The sequence below is a fragment of the Felis catus genome, chromosome X, assembly GCF_018350175.1.
Source record: "Felis catus isolate Fca126 chromosome X, F.catus_Fca126_mat1.0, whole genome shotgun sequence".
Classification (NCBI taxonomy): domain Eukaryota; kingdom Metazoa; phylum Chordata; class Mammalia; order Carnivora; family Felidae; genus Felis; species Felis catus.
Window position 1 is genome coordinate 111,869,976 of NC_058386.1, and position 21,998 is coordinate 111,891,973.

Genomic DNA, 21,998 nt, shown 5'->3' on the forward strand with positions numbered 1-21,998 from the left:
AGTCTCCTAGAACTGGGTGGAAACGACTCTTCTCTCAGAGGGGTCTTCCCAAACTATCCTGTCTAATGTAGATATTCCCATTCGCCTTATCCCCATTAGCTAACTCATCAGCTTATTCATTTCCTTCAGGGCACTTTTCACAATTTGTGATTCTTTTTTTTTTTTAAGATTTTATTTTTAAGTAATCTCTACACCCAACATGGGGCTCAAACTCACAACCCCGAGATCAAGAGCACAAGCTCTACCGACTGAGCCAGCCAGGCACCCCATAAGTTGTAATTTTTTTTTTCTTTTTTCTTTTCTTTTATTTTTAAAAAAAATTTTTTTTAACGTTTATTTATTTTTGAGACGGAGAGAGACAGAGCATGAACAGGGGAGGGGCAGAGAGAGAGGGAGACACAGAATCTGAAACGGGCTCCAGGCTCTGAGCTGTCAGCACAGAGCCCGACGCGGGGCTCGAACTCACAGACTGTGAGATCATGACCTGAGCCGAAGTCAGACGCTTAACCGACCGCGCCACCCAGGTGCCCCTTTTCTTTTTTAAATGTAATTTGTTGTCAAGTTAGCTAACATACAGAGTATACGGTGTGCTCTTGGCTTCGGGAGTAGATTCCCATGATTCATCGCTAATTTGTAATTCTTATATTTACTTGTTTATTGGCTACCTCTCTCTCTGGAATGTAAGCCGATTAGGGCCAAGGACCTGAGGTGAATATGAGTTCACTCTAGCACTGATACATAGTTGAGTAGATGAATTCTCCAGGGTTCTTCTGGCTTTCTGAGTAAAGACAGAAGAATCACCCCCACATACGTAATGTGATTGTTCCTTCAAATTTTGGGTCCAAGGCCCATGTCTTACCCAACAAAATGGGTAAAGACATCCATTTTGTTGGGTAAGACATGGGCCTTGGACCCAAAATTTGAAGGAACAATCACATTACGTATGTGGGGGTGATTCTTCTGTGGTTAGTGACTGGTGACAGAAATGAGGCTCAAAGGTGGATGCTTTTACATATGACAGATCTGGCTTATCCACAGGTTAGCCGGTTACTCACAAGACCAGCGGGAAGTGTAGGCAGTGGGTATCAGGCAGTAACTCCCATTCTCTATGGCTGTTCACGGGATGACCATGGTGTTGTGGGTAACGGAGCTCCCCAGTATCAAGTACCTATCCATAGATCAACTCAGACAGCCACGGATCTGCTAGAACCCAGACCTGGTCTACAAGAGTTTTCCATGCTCCTGAACATTCATTTGCGAGAGTTTGTGATACTCAGAGCCAGAAGGCCCTTTGTGCAGGTATAGGTTTTGCATACTATGGAAATGAGGGTCTGCCCACTCCGCTTTTAGGAGCGAGTGCTGACATTTCCCAGTTGAGGCAGGCATGGTGTACCCTTGCGGAATGCCCGTCCTCAGGGTGGCCAGATTTTCCAGGGTATAAAAGCAGCCGATGCCTCTGGTGGGTCCCTTCCCTAAAATTTGCTCTGCCTTGTCTCCCCCTTCTGATAGGAGGTATTTCCAGGTGGTAAGCTGGGCCTTGAGCCTTATGCAGTATTATGAATTGAATTGTGTCCCCCCCCCCCAAATTCATATGTTGAGGTCCTCTCCCTCAGCACCTCAGAATGTAATCACATTTGGGAGTAGGGTCAATGCAAACGTAATTAGTTAAGTAAAGTTGGGGTCATACTGGAGTAGGGTGGGCCCCTAATCTGAGATGACTGGTGTCCTTATAAAAGGAGAAAATTTGCACACAGACACGCATACAGGGAGAGGGCCATGTGGAGACAAAGGTGGAGGTCGGGGAGATCAAAAGAAGTCACAAAACACCAAATGTTGCCAGCAAACCAGACCCTCGGAGAGAGACAAGGCACAGGTTTTGCCCCTCAGAGCCCTTAGAAGGAAAGGACGCTGCCGACACTTTGATCTCAGCTGGTAGCCTCCAGAGCTGTGGGACAATAAATGTCTGTGGTTCAACCCACTGGTCTGTGGTACTTTGTTACAGCACCCAAACGACCGCTCAGTAAGGCTCTCTGGATTGGAAATCTTGAGTAAAATAGAGGAGAGCGGGTCACCTCATCGGGGGAGAAACAGAGACCAGGCCATGCCTATGCTGCCAGACTGTGATGAGCTTCATTCGTCCACTCCCCCTAAGATGGTTCAAGGCAGTGTATCTAGAATCTCAGGCCCCTACGTTTTGAAACACTTTAACATTTCAAGGAGAAACTTGGCCTAGAGAGGACAGGGAAACAAATACAGGATATATCTGATGATTGCTTAATGCTGTCTGCAGAAAATTAAGGGGTTGTGCAGAAAAAGAATCATTTGGATTGCTTGTCTCTTAGAATTCTAAGCTTTTTACTCCATGACTTTTAAAATGAATGTATTTGTGACTTTGGGGGTCCGATAGGAAGAGGAAACTTTACAGTTCAGAACTTCTCATTCTATGTCAGATACTTCGCTCACATCTCAGATGCCTTTGCACAAGGAACGGCCCTCTATCTGCCATCCATTAGACTCCAACTCAGTGCCCTAATAGTGGGCAAACCATTGATCAGAAAATAGCTATAAAGGACCTACTATGTACCAGCCATGATGCTGGGCACTGGAAACTGGCAGTAGACGGCCAAGACTCTGGTTAAGCCACTGCCCTGAAAAATCAGCCAATACAAGAGTTGGAGCATTCTGGGAAAAACTGGCGTTATTTCATGCTCAGTGAATTCAGTTCTGCTTCAAAATTGTGTAAACATGGCATCACCAGGCAGAGCAGCTTTGGACCTTAGCAAAAAGCAAAATAAAATGACGTACTGAGTAATCATTATAGCAAGAGTTTTATTTTCCCCCCAGGATCTGCCAGAGACAGACCTGGGACACAATCGTTTGCTCTCTCAATCTGGTAGAGAGTTAAAAAAAAATGGTAGCTGGCAGACATAGGCACCACAAGAAAAGAAAAATACAGACCAATATCCCTTATGGGTATAGATGCAAAATTCTTTCTTTTAAAGATTTAAAAAATTGTTAAGTCATCTCTACATCCAACATGAGGCTTGAACCCACAAACCCCAAGACCAAAGTCGCATGCTCTTCTGACTGAGCCAGCCAGGTGCCCCTGAAAATTTCTTTTTTTTTTTCTTTTAAGTAAGCTTTACATCTAATATGGGTCTTTAACTCACGACTCTGAGATTAAGAGTCTCATGCTCTACCCACTGAGCCAGCCAGGTTCCCCTAGACACAAAAATTCTTAACAAAATACTAGCAGACTGAATCCAGCAATATATTGAGAGGATTCTATACCTTGACCAAGTGGAATTTATCCCACGAATGAGTGCAAAGGTGGTTCAACATGTAAAAATTGATCAATTAACGTAATGCAACACATTTCTAGCCTGACTAAAACACTTGCCACACTAGAAATGGAAGGGAACTTCCTCCACCTTATAAGACCATCTAGCAAAGGCCCACAGTAAACATTACACTTAATGATGAAAAGCGGAAAACTTTCCCCTAAGATCAGGAACAAGACCAGAATACCCACTTTTACCACTTGTATTCAGCATTACCGGAAGTTCTAGCCAGAGAACTTGGGCAAGAAAAAGATATAAAAGGCATCCAAACTGGAAAGAAAAAGTAAAACCATCTCTATTTGCAGATGATTACATGTTCTTACATATAGAACGCCCTACAGAATCTGAAAAAAAAAAAGAAAAAAGAAAAAAGACATTTAAGTTAATAAACACATTCAGCCAAGTTGCAAGACACAAGATCCACACAAAAATTTAGTGGTATTTCTATGTACTAGTAAGGCACAATCTGAAACAAAGTTACAAAAATAATTTCATTTACAATAGCATATAAAAGAATAACATACCTATGGGGCGGCTGGGTGGCTCAGTCGGTTAAGTGTCCGACTTCAGCTCAGGTCATAATCTTGTGGCTTGTGGGTTCGGGCCCCGCGGCCGGCTCTGTGCTGACAGCTCAGAGCCTGGAGCCTGCTTTAGATTCTGTGTCTCCCTCTCTCTCTCTCCGCCCCTCCTCCACTCACGCTCTTTCTCTCTCTCTCTCTAAAAAATAAATAAACATTTTTAAAAATTAAAAAAAAGAATAAAATACCTAGGAATAAATTTAACCAAGTAGTTGAAAGACTTCTACATTCAAACTGCAAACATTGCTGAAAGAAATTAAAGGAGACCTAAATAAATGGAAAAGATCCCACGTTCACGGATTTAATATTAAGGTAACATGATTTTGGGGTGCCTGGCTGGCTCAGTCAGTAGAGCTATTTGACTTTTGATCTTGGGTTTATTGGGCATACAGCTTACTTTAAAAAAAGATAACAGGATTTAATATTAAAATGTCAATATTCCCCGGAGAGATCTACAAATTAATTGCAAATCTTATCAAAATCCAAGGGCTTTTTTTTTTTTTACAGATAAGGAAAAGATGATTGTGCAATTCATATGGAATTGCAAGGGACCCTGAATAGCCAAAATGATCTTGAAAAAGAACAAAGTTGGAGAATTCACACATCCCAGTTTCAAAACTTACTACAAGGTTATGGTAATCAAAACAGTATGTTATTGGCATCAGAACAGATATAGGTTAATGGCACAGAATGGAAAGTCCAGAAAGAAACCCATGCATATATGTATGGTCAGTTAATTTTTCACAAGGGGGCCAAGAGCATTCAATCGGGAAAAATAGTCGCTTCAACAAATGGTGCTAGCCCACCTGGACATGTAAACTTATACATATACATATAAACACATAAAAAGAATGAAGTTGGACTCCCTCTTCACACCATGTACAAAAATTAAGTCAAAGTAGATGAAAGACCAAACGTAAGAACAACTATAAAAAACGGAAGAAATCTTCATGACCTTGGTTTTGGCAATAGAGTCTTAGAACCGACACCAAAAGAATGAGCAGTGGGGCGCCTGGGTGGCTCAGTTGGTTGGGTGACCGACTTCGGCTCAGGTCATGATCTGACAGTTTGTGAGTTCGAGCCCCACGTTGGGCTCTGTGCTGACAGCTCAGAGCCTGGAGCCTGCTTCGGATGCTACCTCTCTCTACCCCTCCCCTGCTCATGCTCTGTGTCTCTCTGTTTCTCAATAATAAATAATCATTAAAAAATTAAAAAAAAATAGAACATATAAAGAGTGCTTACAATTCAACAACAAAAAGACAAATGACACAACTTAAAAATGGGCAAAGGGCTTGAATAGACATTTCTCCGAAGAAGATATGCACATGGCCAACAAGCACATGAAAAGATGCTCAATGTCATTAGTCATTAGGGAAATGTAAACCAAAACCATGGGGAGACACCACTCCACGCCCTCTGTGATGGTTATAATACTAATTTAAAGAAATGGAAAATAGCAAATGTTGGTGACGAAGTAGAGAAATTAGAACCCTTATAAACTGCTGGAGGGAATATGAAGTGGCTGCTGTGGAAACCAGTGGCTGTTACTCAGTAAGTTAAACATAGAATTACTACATGACCCATCCTAGGTATGTACCCAAAAGCAACGAAGGCATGTTCACACAAAACAAATGACATGAGTGTCCACAGAGGCACTGTTCATAATAGTTAAAAGGTAGAAACAACCCAAAAGTCCATTAACAGATGAGTCAGTAAACAAAATGTAGTATATCCCTACAATGGAATGTCATTCCACCATCAAGAATAATGATGTATTGGGGCGCCTGGCTGGTTCGGTTGGAAATGCGTGTGACTCTTGATCTCAGAGTTGTGAGTTCGAGCCCCACGTTGCGTGTAGAGATTACTTAAAAAAAAATAAGATCTTAAAAAAAAAATAATGATGTACTGACGCGTGCTGAAACATGGATGGATTTGGAAACATTATGCGAAGTGCAAGAAACTAGAAACTAGAAAGGTCACTTGGATGTTTCTATTTATATGAAATGTCCAGAATAGTCAAATCCATACAGACAGAAAGTAGATTAGTGGTTGCCAGCAGGACGGAGGAGGGAAGGGCCATTGACTGCTTGACGGATATGGGGTTTCCTTTTGGGAGGCTGAGGATGTTCTAGAACTAGATAATGGTGATGGTCATATCCCATCACGAATGTACTGACTGCCACTGAACTGTACACTTTAAAACGATTCATATGGTGAATTTTGTAGTATGTGAATTTTCTCAATGTAAATAAAATGGTGCCTGGCACTCCCAGGGCTGTAACAGAGCCATTTAAACGAGGCTCATAAGTTTTTCCTAACATGGGAGATACTTATGTCATCATGTTATGTGAGAAAAGCAGGGTACCAAATTTTCCATACAATATGATCTCAGCCACGTAGAAATAAACAAAACTCGTGCACGGAAGAAAAGGACCGCCAAAGGAAATTTGCCAACATGTTGTCTCCGGGTGGTAGGGCTCTGGCTGACTTTGTTCTCATCTTTTTACTTTTCTAATGCTTTCCATTTTTTCTTTTAAAAGGCATGCACAGTATCACTTCTATAATGGAAGAAACAGGGTTTTTCTTTTAAGTGAGGAAAACAATAAATGTAATTGAAAATAAAAGGAAACAGGATAGGGGCGAGGAGACACAGAGGAGCCAAATCAAGAGGGAACACGCTTCGGGGGAGCAATCATGCAATTTGGGCTTGAAAATTGCCAGGGAACAGATGGCAGCGTCCAAGCAGACATCTGCAATGGATAGTTAAATCATATGCAAAGGCACAAGTGGCCTTTGAAGCAGGCCCTGGAGAGGCCCAGCTGAGAACGCTGCTCGCCAGTCCAAACAGAAGGGCAAAGCCCTTGTCCCGCCTCGGCACAGCCTGGTCCCCTCTGAGCCCCAGCTGGGGGCCCGGGGGCTGCAGCAGGGCTCCGTGCAGACGCTCCTGCCTGTGTGAGGGTACAAAAGAGGTTTGGGAGAAGAAAGAGACTTCTAATAATGACAGTGGTGAACATGGTAGCTGACATTTACAAGGGGCTCACAGTTTATAAACATTTTATACATAAAACCTAAATGGCACTTACTACTGCGCCATCTCTCATAATGGCCCTGCGAGGACGGTAATTATTATTCCTATCTTACCATGGAGGAATGAGACACGAAGAAGTGACGTAGGTGTATTTAATATTCATACAGTGCTCACTAAATGCCACTGTCCTAAAAGCTTCCTCGTGCATTAATTGTCCACGTTCATGCAGTGAGTAAGGGGCAGACCTAGGACTCGGAGCTGGTTCTTTGGACTCCATTACACCAACTTCTGCTCATATCCAGGTAGAACTTACCTCTGCCCCCAGAAACACAGAGTCTCAAGTATGGCTACAAGTGGTTCTATCGATCGATCCATCCATCCATCCATCCATCCATCTTTATTTTTCTGATTATAAATTTAACACATGATTGTATAAAAAGTGCAAATATCGGGGCACTTCAGTGGCTTAGTCCATTAAGTGTCTGAGTTTGGCTCAGGTCGTGATCTCACCATTTGTGAGTTTGAGCCCCGTGTCGGACTCTCTGCTGACAGCACAGAGCCTGCTTCGGTTCCTCTGTTCCCCTCTCTCTCTGCCCCCCTCTCTCTCACACACTCTCTCTCTCAAAAAAAAAATAAATAAATAAACATTAAGGCCCTGGGTGGCTCAGTTGTTTAAGCGTCATGATCTCATGGCTCGTGAGTTCGAGCCCCATGTCAGGCTCTATGCTGACAGCTCAGAGCCTTGGAGCCTACTTCGGATTCTGTGTCTCCCTCTCTCTCTGCCCCTCCCCCATGCATGCTCTGTCTCTTTCTCTCTATCAAAAAATAAAATTTTGAAAAATTCTATAAAAAGTAAACATTAAAAACAAAAAAATAAAAAGTGCAAATATTACTGAAATAAGTAACATAGAAAGTAAAAGTCCCCCTAAATCTCACACCTAAAGATACTCTTTTTTAAAAAAAAAAATTTTTTTTAACATTTATTTATTTTTGAGACAGAGAGAGACAGAGCATGAACGGGGGAGGGTCAGAGAGAGGGAGACACAGAATCTGAAACAGGCTCCAGGCTCCGAGCTGTCAGCACAGAGCCCGATGCGGGGCTCGAACCCACGGACCGCGAGATCGTGACCTGAGCCGAAGTCGGACACTTAACCGACTGAGCCACCCAGGCGCCCCTAAAGATACTCATTCTTAACTGCTTGGTGTGTGTTTTTCTGGCTTTTTTTCTATGCTAAGGCACATATTTTTCTCTTATTTTAAACAGTAGGATGATATTCTGTCTATACTTATGTAACTCACATTTCATATAATATGGAGCCTTGGAAATCTCTCCATGATTGTATCGATCTACCTTGTTTGCTTTAATTGTCCATTATACAGAGGTAACAGTTGCTTAACTAGTCACTTATGGACTGACATACAAATATTCTTACTTTTTCTCAATTACAAACAATACCGCAATAAATATCCTGGTACTTGCATTGTTGTATACATGTACATTTGTCTAGAATAAATTGATAGAAATGGAATTGATGGGTCAAAAGTATATACACAGCTATACACAATGAAAGTGTTCATAGATATTGGCAAATTGCCCATCAGAAAAAAAGACTGTATTGGGGAGCCTGGCTGGCTCAGTCAGCAGAGCTATGTAACTCTTGATCTCCAGATCATGAGTTCCAGCCCCAAGTTGAGAGTAGAGTTTACAAAAAAAAAAAAAAAAAAAGACTGAATTATTGTACTGGTTGAACATCTTTGTGAATATGCTAAAAAACATTGATCCTCCTCCAGGAGCCTTCTTTTTCTTTTTAAAGATTTTTTAAAAAATGTTTGTTTATTTTTGAGAGAGAGAGCAAGTATGAGCAAGGGAGGGGCAGAGAGAGAGGGAGGCAGAGGAGCTGAAGCAGGTTCTGTGCTGACAGCAGACAGCCTGATGTGGGGCTCGAACTCATGAACCATGAGATCATGACCTCAGCCAAAGTCAGACACTTAGCTGAGCCACCCAGGTGCCCCTAAAGATTTTATTTATTTTTATTTTTAAAATTTTTTAAATGTTTATTAATTTTTTGAGAGACAGAGAAAGACAGAGTGAGAGTGGGGGGGGGGGGCGGGCAGAGAGAGAGGGAGACCCAGGATCCGAAGCAGGCTCCAGGCTCTGAGCTGGCCGCACAGAGCCCGATGCGGGGCTCGAGCTCACAAACCGTGAGATCATGACCTGAGCCGAAGCTGGACGCTTAACTGACTGAGCCACCCAGGCGCCCCAAGATTTAATTTTTTTAAAGTAATCTCTGTACCCAATGTGTTGCTCGAACTTATAAATAACCCTAAGATCAAGAGCCACATGCTTGGGACGCCTGGCGGGCTCAGTCAGTGGAACATGCTACTCTTGATCTCAGGGTTGTGAGTTGGAGCCCCATGTTGGATGTAGAGATTACTAAAAAATAAATAAACTTAAAGAAATAGATCGTACTAATTGGTGCTCCCACGACAGTGTATTAAAATGACTTGTTTCCTCACAAGCTTGTCAATGCTGGCTATTCTCAGTCTAAAGTGCTATCATTTCAAAAGGTAAAATGGTTATCTCCTTGTTGTAACTTGTGTTTCAAAAATAGCGAGGGGCCATCTTTTTATATTTCTGATGTAATTATGTCGCATGTTTGTGTCCTTTGGCAACTGGCTTTATATGAGTATATTGCAGAAAGGAGGGGCCCTGTAGATAATATGGGATTATGATACATTCTCCTTTAAAGGACAAATGAGCCTTCGAGATTTATGCTCATCATAAAACCTGTTCTTAAACGTTGTATTTGACGTCATTTTGGAGGGTTGAACAGAAAAGCAGTTAACCAACCATAATCGAGATTTGGGTTTCATAGTGATTATCGCCTTGTGGGATGACCTCTAGATTTATTAGCCACATGAAAGATGATAAGATAATATAATCACATAAGCCAGGGATAGAAATAAACATTTGCTCATCCACCATGGACAGTTCAGAAATAGCTCACTGGCAGGTGGATGGTATGGGTTCCGGCACATGGCGGGAGGCGGGGGGTGGGGGGTGTGGTGTGTGTGCGCGTGTGTGCGCATGCGTGCGTGTGGGCAGGCACGTACTTGTTTGCCTTTGAAAGACATCAGTGGAGGAATGGAGGGCGAGAGAATATTGTAGGGCTGGGGAATACCTAGAAGCTTTCATCTGGGGACATCTTCCAGGAGCAGGGAAGCGGTCACTTCCTGCCAGCCTTTGTAGTGTGCTGTTCTGGCAAGACACTGTCAGTTGTAGAGTGGCGGTCCCAGTGTCACATCCCTAATGCAGAAAGAGGTTGGAATTCTGTTCTGTCATAAAGCTCTTTTTGGTTTGTCAGGTACCGTGCTGGGGCTGGAATTAGGCTGATATTTGCCAATTCTCAGATATTTGCCTCGTGGCCTGGGGTGTGAGGTTTGTAACGCTGATACTATCACCATTCACCAATGGCTTCCTGTGAAGCAAAGGGCATGCTCAAGTTTAAATTTTCATAGATATTGCCAGATCGACCACGAAATGACTGTACCGATGGCCATGTTCTTCAGCAATGTTTGAGAGGGCTTGGCATGCATCATCTCACTTAATCTTCAAGCTTGTAAGGTCACTAGATAGGGGTATTATCTGGTGTAGATTATAATGTGAGTGGTGGGCCCGAGTTGTGCCTGCATACTGGGGCCCTGACTCCCCATTTTGTTGAGGCAAACGTTGAGGCATGGGGAGGTTAAGGTACGTGTTCAAAGTTACACAGCTGATGAATGTCAGAGCTGAGATTCCAACCCAGGCTCGTTGACTCCAGAGCCAGTGGTAACTGGGTCCATGGCCCCCTGGAACCTCTTAAAGATACGCAGCTCCCTTGGTGAGGAGCTGGAAGGGGGGAATTGGGGTACATTCAAGGCAGTGCCATTTATCTTATTTCTGAGTGCAGACAGAAGCCTTGAAGCTTCGGTATTGTCCGCCTGGTCACCCTCCGGGCCCCTGTCGGTGCCTTCAGCGAGACGCAGTCTCCAGAGACAGAATAAATCAAGTAATTTGGCTCAGGAAAAGGCATTGGAGAAATAAATTGCTGTTGCACCATGAATATAATAAGGCAGTTAGGTAGATGGAAATAGCTATCTTTTGATTACACGAGCGAAGATTATGTGCAGCAAATTTTAAGTCCAAGCTGCCTTTTCTTTGGCCTCTTCCCTGCCAACTACTTACATACTTCTAGCTCCTCCCCAAAATGTCCAGCTGGTGTGTGCTCTGGGAACACTAATCTGACTTTTCATATTAGCGCAGGCAAAATATAATTAGGAAGAAACTCTTCTGCCAAAAAATGTCACATGCCAATGTCAAACAGAGATGACTTGTGTATCTCCATTATTTGGGCTGTTTTGCAGCAGTATTGACTCATAACGGTATTGTGTAACCTGGATATAACTATGTGGCCAAAGATGATAAAATTGAATTTTTGTTACTGAAATTTCATTTGCTTTCTCTTTCCCCTATCCCCAAATTTGGACAGATGCACTTTCACTGAAAGGAAAAAGACTGGATTTTTATGGAAGAGCTGACACGTACGTGAGCCTGACCAACACGGTTCCTGAACTCAGTCGATTCACAGCATGCATTGACCTGGTATTCGTGGATGACAAATCAAGCGATTGGATGGCCTTCTCCTATATTACTAATAACACCTTCCTGGGCAGAGAAGACATAGACCTTGGACTTGCAGGAGACCATCAGCAGCTAATACTGTCCAACTTGGGGAGGACTTTTTATATCCGTCACCAACTGACTCCGTTTCAGTGGCATACAATCTGCTTGCTATGGGATGGTGTCAAGGGCAGATTAGAGCTCTTCCTGAATACAGAAAGGATACTGGTAGTGATGGATCAACCACAAAGCCTGACACCTAATGGGACTCTGATTCTAGGACATTTTCTCAAGAACTGGGACAGCCAGGTTAAAAGCCCACTGCCTGGCTTCGCTGGCAGCTTGTACTACTTTCAACTCTGGGACCACGTCCTGGAAAATGAGGACTTTATGAAGTGTTTGGGTGGAAACGTAGTTAGTTGGGAAGAAGATGTTTGGCTCATCAACAAGATCATCCCAACTGTTGACATGAGACTGCGCTGCTGTGAGTAACTCCTGAATTGTCCTCCTAGGCAAGGGTTGTGCTGATGCAGTCGTCTGCTTGCTGCTCTGGATGACCCACTCTTGGCCAAGGCTCTGTTCTCTTCAGAGGGGCCCACGGTTGCCACCGTTTTGTCATCTTTTTTTTTTTTTTAATGCAGGACAAATACTATTTTCTTTCCTTTTTTGTGTGTGTTTTATTTTGATACGATTTCAAGCTTGCAGAAAAATTACAACAGGACAGAGAACTTCAATATGTTCTTTACCCACATTCACTGTTACATTTTCCCCATGTTTTATTCTTCTTTTTCCTTCTCTTTCTTCCTCCATTCACACACACACACACACACACACACACACACACACACATGCACACACACTGTTTCTTAATCATTTGAGAGTAAGTTGCAGACATAATGCCTCATTACCCCTAAATGTCTCAAAATATCTCAGTGTGTACTTCTTTAGAATAAGGACATTCTCTTTGTGGAATACCGATACAGCATGAATATCTAATTCATACTCCATATTCAAATTTAACCAATTATCCTACTAATTTCTTTGATAGCTATTTTTTGCTTGGTCCAGGATCCAATTCAAGATCATGCATTGCAGTTAGTTACCACGTCTCGTTAGATGAATCTGGAACAGATCCTTAGTCCTTTCCTGTCTTTCATGATGCCAATTTTTCCCATTACTGGCGATGATCATTTGATTCTGACGATGATTCCAGATTTCTCCACTGTGCAGTTCCTATTTTCCCCTTTGTAATTAACTAATTTCCGGGGGGGAATATCTGGAGGCTATGTAAACATCCCATTATTATCAAACTTTCACCCAGTAGTTTTACATCTATTGATGATTCTTGCCTCAGTGACTTGGTTGCAGAGTGATGATTTTTAAAACTCCATTGTTTTTCAACATGTATTAGTTCGTATTTTATTGTAAGGGAGAGTGTTTTCTTCTTCCACATTTACTTATATATTCCTTCCGTTGTTTATGTGTTTATACCAACACGAACTCATGGATTCTTCCCTTATTCGATGGGTTACAATCTGTTGCTATCATCTATTTTGATGTTCAAATTGGCCCTCTTTTGGCCAGTGGGAGTCCTTCCATCTGGCTCTTGTGTCCTTTTGACATGTTCCCAGCTTTTTTTTTTTTTTTTTTTTTGAGTATTTCCTTAGTTTCAGCACAACAGGATGTTATAGGCTCATCTTGTACTTTTTCTGCTAAGCTCAAGAATCAGCCATTTTACCAAGGAGTCCTGGGTCCTTTTTAGCAAGCAATGGGATTTATAAACCAATTCATTTTTCTTTTGTGAGCAATGATGATGTTAGAGAACTGTTTGGGATGGAGTTCTTGTAACAAAACTGGCTTTTTGGAATGACGCATGTTATTTTTCTCCTTCTTTCCAATTTCGATGAGAAAATATAGGGTTGCTTTTCTCTGTACAACCCCATTCTCCCCTCAAATCCAATCTTTTCCACCCTCAGCAGTAGCAGGTCCTGAGCGTGGGTAAAGTCGGTGATAACAACATCCAGATGGGATTTTTTTTTTCTCATTTCCTGAAATGTTCACTCATTTTTAGGTTTTATTGACGATTCTTATGGATTTGGGGGAGAGGTTTCAAGGGAATGAGGGCTAGACCCATGCTTAATAGGCTCTCACAGATTATATAGATATGTTTTCACCAGTGGTCTGCGTACTGTTTGAATTAATGGCAGAGGCGCATTCCAGAGGGTTTCTGTGTTTCTTGGAGATCAGACTAAAGCAAAGGAACAGGAATGCTATTCCTTTGGGTGACTACCTGAAGACATTTGGTTTTTCTCTTTTCTGAAGCCTTGGAAATAAAAGAGAATAGTCCTAGCTGGCTCTGATTACAAAAAGGAGCTAAGGACTAGCAGGTTAAGCCTGAACAGCTCACCCAAAGCAGTTTAAAGTAACTTTATCTTTGATCTAAAGAACCGGAAGTATGGCTCTATTAAATCCATATGCTCAGGAGTGGTTTTTGAAAACCTAATCTGGCTAGTGAATTGCCATGACCTTTTCTACCACTTTGTTGGTAAATTGCTAAATCTAACTGATGCGTTAAAGTGCTAGACAACCCCCATTTACTTTGCTCTGTTGTACACTCTTTAATGTACAATCTATCTTCTTGGTCTGATTGAGTCCTGATAGGCATAATACACAAATAATCCAACACAACAAAAAGGAAAAGAAAACACAATCTGAAATGACAACCAGCAAAAGGAGTAGAAAAGATTATTTCTACTATCCAGGTTTCTTCAAATGTTCTTTCTAAACCTTAGACCAGGGGTCCAGAGGTCCAGAATGGCCTCGATGGGTGGGCAAAGCCCTTGAAATTGCATGCAACAAGATGGATTCTTTTTTCCTGAGGACGAAGTCTATAGTTTCCATCATATTCAAAAGTATTTTGATAAATTGCTACATTTTACAAAGTTCTTTCCCTGTACCAGGCATGTTACAGATGAGGAAAGAGAGGCTCAAAGAGGTTAAGTAAGTTGCTTGATGTCACCAATTAAATTAGCGGAGCTGAGATGTGAGCAAAGATTTGTCCTGTTACAAAGCTCGTGTTCTTTCACCCCCGCACCGTGCAGGACTATGTCTAGGGGTCTGTGGCCCCCAAAAGATTATGAGCACTGTTTTACAAGCTTCCTTTGAAGGGATTTGCTGGTGCTAATAACCCACCTGGGGCAATTCGGCTACTGGCTGCAGCTCACCACAGAAGGAGCTGTAACACCACAGAATTTCTACCTCCGTCCTGGCCACATGACATATGGGGAAAAGGGGGCAATTACATGAATAAATAGGAGTGATTACAACATGCCTAGCTTCAGCTTTTGCCTAATAAACTGGTATTTATGGTCCATAGAAGGATGATGACCTTTAACAAATAAATTTTAATGAGCACATTGCTAGGTTACAAATCTCAATAAATCTATTGACACATAAATTATATATGTATATATTTATATATTCATGAGAACAAGGCTTTTGGGGAACATTTCCTGAAAACCACGAACCCTACCTGGACTTAATAAGCAAGTATTCACTATAGCTGGAGATGTCTCTGGAATATTTAGACAACGCAGTGACAAATAATAACAACAGCAAGTTGCCAGTCATTAGTAATTTAATTTTAGAGTCATTTTTCAGCATCTTTTCTTCAGTTTTAGAAATTACAAATGCACGTGGTGCCTGGCTGGCTCAGTTGGTAGAGCATGTGACTCGATCTCAGGGTTGTGAGTTCAATCCCCACGTTGGGCATGGAGCCTACTTCGAAGAAGAAAAAATAGGGGTGCCTGGGTGGCTTAGTCGGTTAAGCGTCTGACTTCAGCTTAGGTCATGATCTCAGTTTGTGAGTTCAAGCCCACTTTGGGTGAGCCCCACTTCTCTCTCCCCCGCCAACCCTCTCTCTCCCTCCCTCTCTCTACCCCTTGTGAGATTCTCTCTCTCCCTCTCTATGCCCCTCGCTCACTTGAGCCCTCTCTCTCTCAAAAAAAAAAAAAAAAGAAAGAAAACAAAGAAAAACTTAAAAAAATTACAGATGCAATACATTATGGTTGTTTATTATATGGAGTTTACTATAATATAAACTCAAACAAGACAAAGTACATGAATATAAAGCAAAACCTACTCCACACCCTCTCCACAGAGGTATCTATTCTTTTAGATTTTTTTCTATAGATTTATAATGTGTGCTTGTGCGTGTGTGTTTTGTTTTCAAAAAAAAACAAAAATAATATATGCGTAATACATATTATTTTATCATTTGATGTATTTTAACTTAATATTATCATGGATGTATCAGTACATTTAGATCAACCTCATCTGTTTTTAGGGCTGCATTTATCCATTGTATAGATGTACTATGATTTATTTAACTCACTACTGATGGGCATTTAAGTGGCTTCCAATTTTTTGCAGTTACAAATAATGCTGTAATAAATTTCCTTGTACGTACATCTAGGTATACGTGGGCTAGCAATTTCATAGGGCACATTAGTAAAAGTAGAATTGCAAGGGAAAAGAACATAAGCTTTAGCAATTTAAATTGATTTACCATTTTTACTAGCTATTTTATTAATTTAACTATTCATTAAGATGGGTTTCTTTTGGGGCGCCTGGGTGGCTCAGTCGGTTGGGCGTCCGGCTTCGGCTCAGGTCATGATCTCATAGTCCGTGAGTTCGAGCCCCGCGTCGGGCTCTGTGCTGACAGTGCAGAGCCTGGAGGCTGCTTCGGATTCTGTGTCTCCTTCTCTCTCTGCCCCTCCCCTGCTCATGCTCTGCCTCTCTCTGTCTCAAAAATAAAAACATTAAAAAATTTTTTTAAAAAAGATGGGTTTCTTTTGGGGGTGCCTGGGTGGCTCAGTCAGTTAAACGTGCAACTTTGGCTCAGGTCATGATCTCACGGTTCATGAGTTCCAGCCCTGCATCGGTCTCTGCGCTGACAGCTCAGAGCCTGGAGTCTGCTTTGGATTCTATGTCTCCCTCTCTCTCTGCCCCTCCGCCACGCGTGTTTTGTCTCTCCCAAAAAGAAATAAACATTACAAAATTTTTTTATTTTTATTTTTATTTTATTTTATTTTTTTATTAAGTAGCAAAAATTCTTTTTTATTTTTTTCATTTTATTTTTTAAAATTTACATCCAAAAAAAAAATTTACATCCAAATTAGTTAGCATCTAGTGCAACAATGATTTCAGGAGTAGATTCCTTAGTGCCCCTGACCCGTTCAGCCCATCCCCCCTCCCACAACCCCTCCAGCAACCCCCAGTTTGCTCTCACATCTATGAGTCTCCTCTGTTTTGTCCCCCTCCCTGTCCCCGTATCATTTTTGCTTCCCTTCCTTTATGCCCATCTTCCCTGTCTCCCAAAGTCCTCATATGAGTGAAGTCATATGATCTCTGTCTTTCTCTGACTGACTGACCTCACTCAGCACAATACCCTCCAGTTCCATCCACATAGTTGCAAACGGCAAGATTTCCTTCCCTTTGATTGCCGAGTAATACTCCATTGTATATATATACCACATTTTCTGTATCCATTCATCCATTGATGGACATTTGGGCTCTTTCCATACTTTGGCCATTGTTGATAGTGCTGCTATAAACATGGGGGCGCATGTGTCCCTTTGAAACAGCACACCTGTATCCCATGGATAAATGCCTAGTAGTGCAATTGCTGGGTCGTAGGGTAGTTCTATTTTTAGTTTTTTGAGGAACCTTCATACTGTTTTCCAGAGTGGCTGCACCAGCTTGCATTCCCACAAAATTTTTTTAAAAGATGGATTTATTTTTTAAAGTAAAAGCAATAGATACACTGGTAAAAATTCAAACAATGAGTAAGGACATAAATTAAAAGTAAAAGCCTCCCTCTGGGCTGATGGCTCAGAGCCTGGAGCCTGCTTCCGATTCTGCGTCTCCCTCTCTCTCTGCCCCTCCCCCGTTCATGCTCTGTCTCTCTCTGTCCCCAAAATAAATAAACGTTAAAAAAAAAATTAAAAATAAATAAATAAATTTAAAAAAAAAGTAAAAGCCTCCTTTCTCGTCAACCTCTTGCCTTAAGTGCCTCTCCCTGAAAGTGATGAATGTTAACAATGTCTTCTGTATCCTTGCAGACACAATGTAAAGCTTGGTTTACCTGTAAATAGTCTTTGTTTTTCTTTTTCACAGTTGGGATCATCATTATGTGCATAGTCGTCGTATCTGTTTTAAAAATCCATTTAATCATATATTTTGGAGGCATTCCCATATCAGAAAATACAGAACATAGAGTTGCCTGATTTTTTGGGAGGAGGGTGTGGGTTAGTATGAGAGAGTAAGGGTCTCCTATAATTTATTCGATGACCTCTCTTTGAAGGACTTTGAAGTTATTTCCAGGTTTCAGCTGTGACAAAGTCTACAGTGTTTTAAAAAGGAATGGTTGGTGACAGGAATTTCTTGAGGTGACCATCAGGGACTGAGCACAACCTGAATTTCCTCTCCAGGTTATGTTGAGTATAATTGCCTAATCTTAGCTCAGACACATGATCCGGCAAAGGATTTGTTCTGAGTTGTGAATGTACGAAGACGAAGAGTCTTCCCAAAGGCGCTCAGAGGAAATGAGCCCCTGGTTATGGAGTTGAGAAATCCCCTTGGAAAAGAGTGGAATAACATGAACCAAGCCCATCCCGGGAAAGCTGCACTGTATCGAAACTCAGAGCCCCTGTATCGGTGGAGCTATTGATTTGCTCAGGTTTATTAAGAGATCTAATGCTCCAGCTGCTTTAGAATTACTGTGAACTAACCATTCTTAGAATATGCAGAGATTGATTATATCATTCATGCACTTTCTGAGGCCTTTGTTTGGCCCACTGTTAAGCCCGCTAAGCAATTATCAGCTCTGATAGGAAAGGTTCCACAGCGATGGGTTCTACTAGCTAAAAGGCAATTTGGTTTGGCCCTTGTATATCAAGTCTCTGGGATATCCTCGTTTTCTTATCACGAAAGGTAAGCAGAGGCTGTTTGTAGTTTCCTTGAACTTCCTTATTTGTATTCCCCTGCACAGGGTGACGTTCTCCTATAGATTCAGAGATAGAAGGTTTCACCTGTCTCTCTCCCTGTCTCAGGATTCATTTTTCATGTCCTTTCCTGGAAACTGAATACAGACACCATTTTGAAACATGTATATTTTTGTCATCATCTTAAAGATGCTCGTTTTGGATTTCTTCTGCCCCATGGGCAGATCTGTCTGTAGCAGTTTCTGGTCACTATTATCTCTCACAAATCTAATAAACACATTCTGAATTATATTTCCAAAGGTCGTGATTGGAAGAAAAAGCCAGATGCAATATGTAGGCTAGAAAACCACAAAGATTTAATATGAGGTGATATACCCAAATCATAAGCAGAATTTGGTACCTTAGCAAATGTTCTACTTAATATTCTGTTGGCAGGTACACCTGCAACAAAATGCCTCATAAATATTCAGCTACTCTATACCTCTGTTCTCTGGCTCCCAATGATTACAATAATACAATTTTGTCTAGAGTGAAGGAGCAAATGGCAATTAAGCCCACAGGCCCCTGTGAATTAGCGTGGATCATCCCCACTTTAATACAGAAATACCAAAGCTCATGCAAATCATTTGTGCAAATGATCACTTGTTCACAAGTGGAAACAGAATGAATGTGGCAAAACATGTTTGCAAGCCCTTCAAAGATGGAGGCCAGACTCCATGGCTTCTGTGGTCCTTCCAGTAGGAATGGACATTCAGTTATCACTCAACTACCTGCACGGTGTGGGCTTTTGCATTTGCCTTTTTTTTTTTTTTTCAATTGAGATACCTGTAGAGTCACATGCAGCTGGAGATCCCTTGTACAATTTGCTCTGTTTTCCCCAAGAGTAACCTTGTACAAAGCTATAGCATAACGACCAGAATGTGGATGTCGATACAACTCGCTAACCGTATTCAGATTTCTCTAGTTTAATACTTGTGCCCATTTGCGTGTATTAAGTTCTACATAATTCTATCCCCTGTGTTGATTTGTGCATCTAGCACCACAGTCAAGGCAGGGAACACTTTCAATACTGCAGGGATCCCTCCTGTTGCCCTTTATAAACACCCCCACTTCTCTCCTGCCTTTCTCCCCACTTCCCTCTGCCCCCCACCTCCCTAACCCTTGAAAACCCCTCATCTGTCCACCATTTCTAAAAGTTTGTCATTTCAAAAATGTTAATAAATGGAATCAGACAGTGTGTAACCTTTTGGCATTGGCTCTGCACCCCCCCCCCCCCCGCCATCAGCATTATTCCCTTGAGTTTCCTCCAGGTTGTGTGTATCCATAGTTTGTTCCTTTCTATTGCTGGGTAGGATTCCATGGTATGGATTTTCCACAGTTTGTTTAGACATTCACCCATTAAAGGGCATTTGGACTGATTCCAGGTTTTGGCTATAGCCACCCCTCAAAAAAACCCCACCACACCCTGCTACAGTCTTTGTGTACAGGTTTTTGTGTAAACACAAATTTTCCTTTCTCTGGGACAAATGCCCAGTAGCGTCATTGCTGAGCCGTATGGTAGTTGCACGTTTAGTTTTCTATGAAACTGTCAGGCTGTTTTCCAAAGTGCCAGTACCTTCTTATATTCCTACCAGCAATGGATGAGTTATGCATTTTCTCTCCATACTTGCCAGCATTTGGTGTTGTCACTATTTATTATTTTAGCCATTCTGGTAGTGTGTAGTGGTGTTTCGTTATGGTTTTAATTTACATTTCCCTGGTGCCTTATGATGTTGAACACCGTTTTCTATGGTTATTTGCCATCTGTACATCCTCTTCAGTGAGCTATTCATGTCTTTTGCCTAGTTTTAAAAATTGGATTTGTTTTACTGTTGAGTCTTGAGAATTCTTTATATATTCTAGTCCTTAGTTGGATATATGTTTTGCAAATATTTTCTCCTAGTCTGTAGATTGCTTTTTAAGATCCTTTTTACACGGGCTTTCATGGAGCAAAAGCTTCTAGTTTTGATGAAGTCCAATTTATCAGTTTTTCTTTTTGTGGATCATGCTTTTGGTGTCAAGTCTAAGAACTCTTAGCTTAGTGCTCATTTTGTACCATCCAGCCTTGCTGAACTCACTTCTAAGTTTCAAGAGTTTTTTGTTTTTTGTTTTTTTTTAAAGATTCCTTGGGATTTTCAACATGGACAATCATGTAATCTTCAATGACTTAATTTTTTTTTTATTAAGTAAACTCTACCCCCCAACATGGGGCTCAAACTCACAACCCTGAGATTAAGAGTTGCATGCTCTACTGAGTCAGCCAGGCGTTCCTGCAATGCCTTTTATTTCTTTCTCTTCTTACTGGAATGTCTCTGCTTCCAATAGTATGTTGACTAGAAGTGGTGAGAGCAGACATTCTTGCCTTGTTCCCAGTCTTGGAGGGAAGACATTCAGTCTTTCACCATTATGGTTGATTTTATATGTAAGTTTCTTGGTTATGTTCTTTATCAGGTTGATATAAATGCCGTCCGTTCCTAACTTGCCAAGGGATTTTATCATGGATGGACGTGCGATTTTGTCAAATGCTTTTTCTGTATCAGTTGAACATCTCTCTAACCCACTGTAATTCATTGGCAGACTTGGGGTTTGAAATAATCTTTAATTCCTATAAATCTTGGTTAAAAAGCTATTGACGTTTGATTGGATTGCCTTTATTTGGAATGTGAATGATTCTTCAAGGCAGGTATTGTTTCAGGGCATGGCTATAATTTGGGACTCCCATTGAGTTTCAATGCCCAGGCCTGCAAGGGCACCTTTCTGTTTTGGTTTAGCACAGTGATACTCTCTTCTAAGGTTTATGTCTCATTATTTTGGATGATTGCTTATTCTTGAGCTATTCAGCATGTGCAGAACTTGGCTTTTATTATCTAAGTTTGTCTTTCCTTGTTTTTTTTTTTAAGGTAGAGTCTCTTCATTCTCCTAGGTTTGTGGTGGTTCTGTGTAAATTGAGGGCATGCACTTATGGGTACTAGATAATTGAAACACTGACATGTACTGTCTTACTTCTCTACTTTTTCCATCTGTGGAAATCTCATCCTGTCAGCACTGTACCTCTCTGGGCCTAATATCTAAATGAAGTGGTTGAATCCAGTCTCCAAGACTTAGTTCTAGGATTGTGTGATTTGGAGGTGCCTGGGTGCTTCGGTCAGTTAAGCATCTGACTCTTCATATCAGCTCAGGTCAGGATCTCGCGGTGACGTGATCAAGCCCCGAGTGGGGCTCCGTGCCCAGTGTGGAGCTTGCTCTGGATTCTGTCTCTGAATCCCTCTCTGCCCCTCCCCTGCTCACGTGCTCTCTCTCAAAATACGTGAACATTAAAAAAAAGATTCTGTGATTTTAATTAGGGAA

General features: G+C 41.6%; 1 protein-coding gene and 1 non-coding gene across 3 annotated transcripts in view; both read left to right on the forward strand.

Annotated features, from left to right (window-relative positions):
- ADGRG4 (adhesion G protein-coupled receptor G4) overlaps positions 1-21,998 on the forward strand; it is a 111,715-nt gene that overhangs the window by 25,521 nt on the left and 64,196 nt on the right. For both annotated transcript variants that reach the window (XM_045051161.1, XM_023249141.2), the window contains exon 7: positions 11,477-15,316. In XM_045051161.1, coding sequence (XP_044907096.1) covers positions 11,477-12,099 — 623 coding nt within the window. In that variant the 3' untranslated portion in view covers positions 12,100-15,316. Of the gene's footprint in view, positions 1-11,476 lie in introns of those variants that run through there.
- Positions 15,308-15,378, forward strand: TRNAR-UCG. The gene has a single exon. It is a non-coding gene; the product is annotated as a tRNA-Arg (tRNA).